General features: G+C 45.3%; 1 protein-coding gene across 2 annotated transcripts; it reads left to right on the top strand.

Moving 5' to 3' along the window:
- Positions 1–1,411: 1,411 nt before the first annotated feature.
- On the top strand, positions 1,412–6,765 carry LOC118506554 (cryptochrome-1). 2 transcript variants are annotated; one of them, XM_036043863.1, is made up of 6 exons: positions 1,412–1,537; positions 3,058–3,333; positions 3,429–3,763; positions 3,831–4,492; positions 5,595–5,843; positions 5,923–6,765. In XM_036043863.1, exons 2-6 carry the CDS (start codon positions 3,183–3,185, stop codon positions 6,164–6,166), a joined length of 1,641 nt encoding a protein of 546 aa, XP_035899756.1. In that variant the 5' UTR covers positions 1,412–1,537; positions 3,058–3,182; the 3' UTR covers positions 6,167–6,765. The 2 variants fall into 2 exon arrangements, with proteins under 2 accessions (XP_035899756.1, XP_035899755.1); XM_036043862.1 differs by lacking the exon at positions 1,412–1,537 and adding an exon at positions 2,800–2,884.
- The last annotated feature ends 1,655 nt before the right edge of the window (positions 6,766–8,420 follow it).

The raw sequence follows: 8,420 nt of genomic DNA on the forward strand, positions 1-8,420 counted from the left end.
TTCCCACAGCTGTCAGTGTTAGTTGAAAAGTTAGTTGATTTTGTATTTGCTTACGTTTGCGCTTGCAAATCCATGAACTTGCGCCGGAAAACCACGGAAGTTGGATTCGCCTGCCCTATCGTGGAATACCTCTCCAAAGAAGAAGAAATTTACGATCCGCAGTTCCACGAAGGTAATTGCGACAAAGAAACTATAAGTTCCTGAAAGTAAGTTTTTCATTGCATATAATGTTGGGTAGAGCTACTGGAAAGCCTTCAACAAATTGAGGGTTTTGAGCACGCTTGTCTACTTCAAAATTGGCTATTTATCGCCATTTTATCGAACTCAACGCATATTTATCTAGCAGAACGAACGCGCCTTCTTCAACGAATACTCAACTATTTCAATACTGGGCCCTTTTGGGCAAGGCTCCTTGGACTAGGCCCGTTGGACTCCTTGGACTAGACCCCCTGGAGTAGACCCCTTAGATTAGAACTATTCCAAGGGGCCTATTCGTAGGTATAAAAAGGTCGAGATAGAAGATACTAATCTTCTTCCGAAAGCTTACTACAAAAACCCACGATACTAACCCTGGAACTGTTCGCAAACCCTATTTGTTTGAAGCAAATCGAAAAGTACTTTGTACAGTGAAGTAATATTCATCCATATTATTTGTATCCATATTATATTTTGCACGCTCATAAGTCTTGCTTGGGTCTCTATAGGTCGATCTAGCTCATCAAGTACTTCACTTTCAGGTGATTTGAGATGGTGAAGATTGTATGAGTCAGTCCATCTTTTTGTTTGGTTCTATCATCTTTTCCACGAGGCCAGCCTGATAGTAGCGGCTCCGTTCTTCACATGCCATGACTCGGAGACCCGGATATCGTATTCTGTCTGAACCACCTCCCCGTAGTTAGGACTTGACTATCCATCTACGGATAAAATAAAATCATAAGAATGCAGCGAAACAGTTCAAGACCTGTCGAGGTTGTAGAGCCAAATAAGAAGAAGATCTTGTGGAACTCGACATACGTGATAAGACTTTGCAACAATTTTAATAAATTGCTTTAAAGACCCACGAGCCATTTAAGCCTCTATGCCAGAAGCAGTGCTTCCAGTTCATCAGGCCAAAGGCGCCCAATAAATCTGATCGCTAACTTCGGTAATGAGACATTCCATTAAGTTGCTTTCCGTCAGAAAGTTTGTGAAAGTTCTTTAAACAATTATATCACCAGGGTAACAACCCCTTAACCAGGTAAACTGCCTGCTAGCAAAGTACGAACTAACAATAATGCAATGAAATGCAGAAAAAAAAACAAAAGCAAGAACTCGTAATGACTGCGCATGTGCTCAAATGTAGCACTACATCGAAGCGTACGGCCTTTTCTAAGGGCGCACTAGTTGCCTGCGGGTGGTAAACAGTCAGTTGAATTTGTGGTTTCTCATTTAAAGGAAGCTCAAGCTCTGTGTCGTGCAAGCAGTCGGTGAGAATCAGTACAAGTGCCTGTTGCCATAACGATCGAGAAGCAAAAGGAAAGCAAGAATTGGTCCAGACGTGTGTAATATCGTCCAGCTACAAGGGGTCGTTTTCTATCGTTTTTGCATAAGGAAATTGATGGCTTTAAATTTACATTTTTATTCGATTGCTGAACGGTTTGTAACCGTCTTGAATCGGTGCAGCTTTGCTTCCCATTCCCAATTCCCGCTCCGCTTTTTACAGCAACGTTACATTGTTGCTCCGTTCATTGCACGTGAGCACGTGTACCGTGCCCTCTTTACGGCACACGCTTAGCAGGATGGCACATAATGAGAGTTGTGTTTGTGATGTGTTTTTAAGTTCACATTACGATGACGTACTTAGCATGAGGTTTTTAATTCGTCTGTTGTTATGCCATCGTTATCTAATATTTCAAAAAATAAAACGAGATGTAATACTCGAATTTAATTTCAGGAAGAGTGTTACAGGACTTAATACAGTGACTAGAGTGCAATGTTTCATATAAATGAGAACCGTTGGGTAAAGTTTTCCCATTCGATTCATGGGCCACACTGACTCCGATATCATAGTCCGTTGGCCGGTAATTTAATTGAACGATGGCGGATTCTCTTTTTAATTTTTAATTGAGGGCTTGGGGCGATGAAGATACGGTTGTAGCGCCGGTCTTTACATGGCAGGACTGGGCATCGAATCCCGCGGTCGGATCGCCTGAAAGCCAGAAAGTACAAGCCGAGATCTTTTGAGAAGAATGAGATCCCTAGCGGCAAGCTCGATAACTTTTTGATCTTTATTCGCATTTTTTTATATGTAATTTAATTCATTTTTTTTTATTTATGGAAAGTTACAGTGTACAATGTTAAATTTCGTTCATTTGCTTAAATCATTATTTCATCACCCACAAAGTTTTATTTTAAGTTAAATATGCTTTTTTAAACGTTTTTAACAAAAGAAGAAGGACAAAAAAACATCCACAAATACCAACTCACCGAATACGCACGCAGCACACATTCCAACAGGTGATACGAACGGTCAATGGGGCCTCTACTGTACACTCGATGTCTTTTACCCCATTTGACAAAAAGCCGCTGCCATGAGCTCTGATGAAGATTACGAATAATCAAAGGGCCGGTGATTAAGGTTCATAAAAAAGCTTGTTTTTTTGCAAATAATCCAAAAATCGAAGCTTTTCCACATAAAAACAGCGGTGTAGCTCGAACAAACCTTGTTAATGCCTCGTTACCCACGGTGTAGAAGTTTTGTCTACTGGGAATCGTTGCCGCGGCAGCTGTCATCGCTTCAGAGAGCGGAATACGGGAGGTGGGCGCCCGGAACAGCAATAACAACAACAACATCAGATGGTGAAAAAACAACAACAGTCACCACCATTTGATAAACCTGTTCACGGTGGGCAAATTACTGTGTGAATCTTTTCGCGCGGTTGTGTGCGTCGTGTCGTGTGTGTGTGCATCAAATTCCAACGTTTGGAAGAAGTTATCAAAACGATGGGCACGGGGAAATCCTTGTCCCCATGGTGGTGCTGCGCCCTTCTCAAAACTAGTTTTTTCCGTTCTTTGTAGCTTTTTCGAAAAAATATATTTTATCGCCTGTGCAAACAAATACGCAGTTGCCGTGGTTCGATAAGGAGTCCGCTAGGCGGCGCGTGTAAAGAAAGTGCGTGCGTGCGTGAGTGCGTGAAAAAAAAATGACAATCAATAATATATTGTGGTTCCGCCATGGGCTTCGGTTACACGATAATCCGAGCCTGCTGGAAGCGCTCCGGAGCGATTGCATGAGCCAGTCCAGCGAGGCGGTGAAACTGTTCCCGATCTTCATATTCGATGGGGAAAGTGCTGGTAAGTGACGGGGGGGAGTGGGTCTGGGTCTCCTGTAAAACGGCCCCGAATGTGGCCCTTTTCATGTGGCTAATGTGGTGTTGTTCGCCACACAGGCACCCGCATCGTCGGGTACAACCGGATGAAGTTTCTGCTGGAATCGTTGGCCGACCTTGACCGACAGTTCCGCGATCTTGGCGGGCAGCTGCTGGTGTTCCGGGGCGATAGCGTCACCGTGCTGCGCCGTCTGTTCGAGGAGCTGAACATCAAGAAGCTGTGCTTCGAGCAGGACTGCGAACCGATCTGGAAGGAGCGTGACGATGGGGTGTCGCAGCTGTGCCAGAAGATGGACGTCCGGTGCGTGGAGAGCGTTTCGCACACGCTCTGGAACCCGAACGAGGTGATACAGACGAACGGAGACATTCCACCACTCACGTATCAGATGTTTTTGGTAAGGATCATCCTCAGCAGCAGATACGGCGGGGGGTCAATTTAAGCTGAACCGTTCCTTTCCGCAGCACACCGTAAACATCATTGGAGAACCACCCCGTCCGGTCGGTGCACCCAACTTCGAGTACATCGAGTTCGGCCGCATCCCGGCAATACTCGGTTCCGAGCTGAAGCTGTGCCACCAGATACCGGCCCCGGAGGATTTCGGCATTTACTACGAGGGCAACGCGAAAATTGCCTTCCAAAAGTGGATCGGTGGCGAGACGCGTGCCCTGGAAGCGCTGGGCGCACGGCTAAAGCAGGAAGAGGAAGCATTCCGCGAGGGCTACTACTTGCCGACGCAGGCCAAACCGGAGATTTTGGGCCCGGCCACGTCCATGAGCGCTGCCCTGCGGTTCGGTTGCCTGTCCGTGCGCATGTTCTACTGGTGCGTGCACGATTTGTTCGAGCGGGTGCAATCGCACAGCCAGTTCAAGTACCCGGGCGGACACCACATTACCGGGCAGCTTATATGGCGCGAATACTTCTACACGATGTCGGTCCAGAACCCGTACTATGGCGAGATGGAGCGCAATCCGATCTGTCTGAACATTCCGTGGTACGCGCCGGAAGATGATTCGCTCGCCCGGTGGAAGGAGGGCCGGACCGGCTTCCCGATGATTGATGCGGCCATGCGGCAACTGCTGGCGGAAGGTTGGCTGCATCACATATTGCGCAACATTACCGCGACGTAAGTGTAACGCAACGCAACGCGCATCCTTGATAGGGATCTGCTGTTCGGTGTTCGGTTGGCTCTTATCGAGGTTTTTGAAAGGTTTGGCGAAGGGGACGGCAAAAAAATGTTAGTACCGCGGTCTGTCACTGAACGCTCGACGGGCACTGCGATCGTGCCAATGATCAGTGGACGGTGAAGAGTGTGCGATAAGAAATCGGGCACTTGATCCGGGGCCAATGGTCGTGGTGCGAGCTTCGGCGTACCATTGATAGGGATCGGTGAACAAGTCGCCGAAGAATGACGCAGAACGGGCAATCGAGAAAATTGAACAAATCGATCGATTATGGCTTGGTGGATATGCTAGACCACGACCCCGTAATCGCTGCCTGATGGAGACGATTGATTGACAATCGGTGCAGTTGCTTGTGCTGCTCTCCTCATGCTCCGTATGCTAACGAGTACTGCGGAGAGATGCTGCAGTCATCTGGACACACTTAATTGCTTATTCATTTATGTGTGCCTCTAACGGCTCGTCTCGGCGAGAACGCTGCTGGTGTATAGGCCAGCAACAGTTGGGCGAGTCGTTGAGTCGTTCGATGTGAAACAATTTATTCACCGATGTTTGGTGTATTTTCTCGAGCGATTTAGTTCTTTCGCGACTGCTGTTACGGGTTGTTCGAACGGGTTGTTCGGTATGTGCATTACTTTGCTCAGCAATGTCTTATGTTGGGCTTTATCTTGAGTACAGGTAGTTACACTTACGTTTAAGACGCTTTTTATGATTAATTTTGCACTGTTTAACCTTGCAGTATGAACAGGCTTTTGGAGATTCGAGAAACGGCTCACCACAAGAACTTAACATTTACGGATCGATCATATAATCCAGGTTGGGAGCGACCCGATGGTAGACGCGACAGCGGCGCAGGTCTTCAGTGAGGACTAACTATCCAACTGCGTGATATCATTCAGTCTAATAAGCCATTATGACCTAAACAGGTCGTTAGGCCAAGAAGAGAGATTTTTGCACCGCATCAAAAACCCCTGCCTGCTCCATTTAAGAAGCAACCGAAGCCAATAATCTCGGCCTGTTTTCCATCCCGATTCTTGTTGCGTCTAGCTTTCTCACGCGCGGAGGACTTTGGTTAAGCTGGGAGGCAGGATTGCAACACTTCCTGAAGTACCTGCTGGATGCGGACTGGTCCGTGTGTGCCGGCAACTGGATGTGGGTATCTTCGTCCGCCTTCGAGCGGCTGCTCGATTCGTCCAAGTGTACCTGCCCGATCGCACTCGCTCGCCGGCTCGATCCGAAGGGTGACTACGTCAAACGGTATCTACCCGAGCTGGCCAACTATCCGGTGCAGTTTGTGTAAGTAGTGCACACTAATCGTGTGTGTGTGTGTGTTTTGCTGTTCATTGCCTAATGCTTCTGATCGTCTCTTCCACAGGCACGAACCATGGAAAGCTTCCCGGGAGCAGCAGATCGAGTATGGGTGCGTGATTGGACAGCACTATCCGGCGCCCATGATCGATCTGGCGATCGTTTCCAAGCGCAATGCGCACACGATGGCCACGCTCAGGGACAAGCTGGTCGATGGTGGGGCTTCCACACCGCCCCATTGTCGCCCGTCGGACATTGACGAGATACGGCAATTCTTCTGGCTGGCGGATGATGCCGTGACGGAAGCATAAAACGGAAACACCTGGCTCTAAAAACCATAACCGACAGGGATAACCGCTGTCGGATTTCGGGGCCTGGATTTTTAAACGGACGTTGATTGGATTGCAGATTGGGACCTCGAAGAGTGTCTGTGTTACTGATGATGTTTTCCGACGGTGTTATGTTAATGGGATCTTTTGGCGATGGATAGAGCTTATATATGTACGTGGTGTAATCTTTGTTTTCACATAGAATGTAAAACCGAAAGGACAACGCAAGCGGGAATCCATCCTGTATGCTGAGGCCTTTATATTTTACGATATAAAGTGTCCATTTTCTTGATAAGAACTGTACGTGTATGTAGATTATACAATGCACTATTCTTCCCCCCCTTCCCACAAAACGCGCTCGGGACCACACACAGCCCGGAAAGTTCGAATCTAATTCGCCTCCTGCCGGGTGGGTGCCGAGTGTGGCGGTGGTGGGGAGTAGGCTGGACTTACAAACGCGTCAACGATGCCGACCAGAATCAACGGGACGGAAATGTTCTCAATTTGAAAATGTATACCAAATATGTTATCGTGGAAAAAAAACAATAAATAAAACAAATGCATTGTTAATATAAAACGTATTGCAAGCAATGGAGGGTTTTAAAATTGTTATCGATAACAACAATGAACTGTGTACAGCAAAGCATCGATCCTTTAAGTAGGCTCCTTAGATGAAATGGTAAACAAAGCTAGTTGAGCCCGCGTTTATACATACAAGTCACGTACTTCGTAACTTCGATCGATTCTTTTACAAAGCAAAAGATCGATTCTTTTACATTATCAATTGAAAAACATTGTAAAAAAGCTCACACAAAAAAGCATAGATAGGAGAAGAGTCAAACAGCAGTATTGTTTGTTGTGATTGGTTTTTAATTATTTTTTTTAGTTTTGGTTTTTCTGCTTTCAATAGTTTTGTTTGTTTGGTTGGTTGCTTTTAAATATTTTACACACATACTGAACAAGAACATCAGTTTTTCTTCGTTAATATTGTTGCTGGTTTTTTGTTTGTTCTAAAGATTTCCTCGCTCATCATCTTCCTACAGCAGCACCTTCTTCACCTTTGCTTCTGCACGCTACTTTTCGCCTACATCGTCTACAGAGTTGTCTTGTCTGCTGTGCTGCAATTGGATACTAGAATTCAACAATACACATGAGCTATCTCATTTTGCTACTACCTCTCTTGCTCTCTGTCTATATGTATATGTGTTTAAGGTATATGAGATTCGATTCGTGGTTTCGCCCATTTTTAATTTACCTTTCGGCAATATATTGCAATTATACATTCTTTTTTTCACATTTCTTTTGCTTCGTATTGATTTGGGCGCTTTACTGCGAAAAAGTGAACAATTTTGTAACATTTTTTTTGTCTTCCACCAGACCAGGATAAAATACTTCACCTCGTCTGGTTTATTGAGTGTGAAACGTTGAGAGTTACATACAGTTTTATAGAGATGAAAGTGCACGATCAGCGTGTGTCTGTAATTGTGTATTTTCAATTTTCAATGTGTGGAATAGACATTCCAAGGGGGATTAGTTTTTATTCCGGTACCCTTCCACGCAATGTGGCTTTTAACGCATTTTTTTGGGGGATTTATTTTGCTGCCTCAGATGTGTGTCTAGAAGTGTAAGATAGTTAAAACAAAAAACACTTCAAACCGAATAAATCCTTCTTTCTATAGTGTGTCGCTAGAATAGGACGGCTCCGGCAGAATGGATGGTTAAGGTGAATGGAAATTACGCTGGCTGTATGTTTGCGTGTGTTGTTGCATTGATTAGCTATAGATTTGAAATGTTTCACCCTATTACACTGAAGCTGTTACAGAATCTATGTGACCACAGCAGGGAAGGTATTGCGAGCGATTCATGCGCCTCGTGTTCCGTATATTGTCGTCAACGTGTGTAACCGTCTTTCGTAAGCCGTAATTACCTGCCCGTTTTCGTTAAAGTTTTGGGCGAGTTCTTTTTTGTTTAAATTTGTGTTGCTGTATGTATTTTTTTCTTCTGGCGTTTACTGAAACACTGATAATACCTCGCACGAACCGGTGAACACTGAGTACTATTAATTGCTTTTCGAAAAGGTCACGCCACGCCCACGTGCACGCTGTGATAATACGTTGCTTTGCAACCATTCTTCTTATTTTTTTGCGCGCGCAAAATGATTCGTATGTGCTAAAAAAAATACCAAAAAATGGAAACAATAACCTAAAAAGGCACAGATAAAGAAAAAGCTTTTCGA

The sequence above is a fragment of the Anopheles stephensi genome, chromosome 2 (genome assembly GCF_013141755.1).
Source record: "Anopheles stephensi strain Indian chromosome 2, UCI_ANSTEP_V1.0, whole genome shotgun sequence".
NCBI lineage: Eukaryota > Metazoa > Arthropoda > Insecta > Diptera > Culicidae > Anopheles > Anopheles stephensi.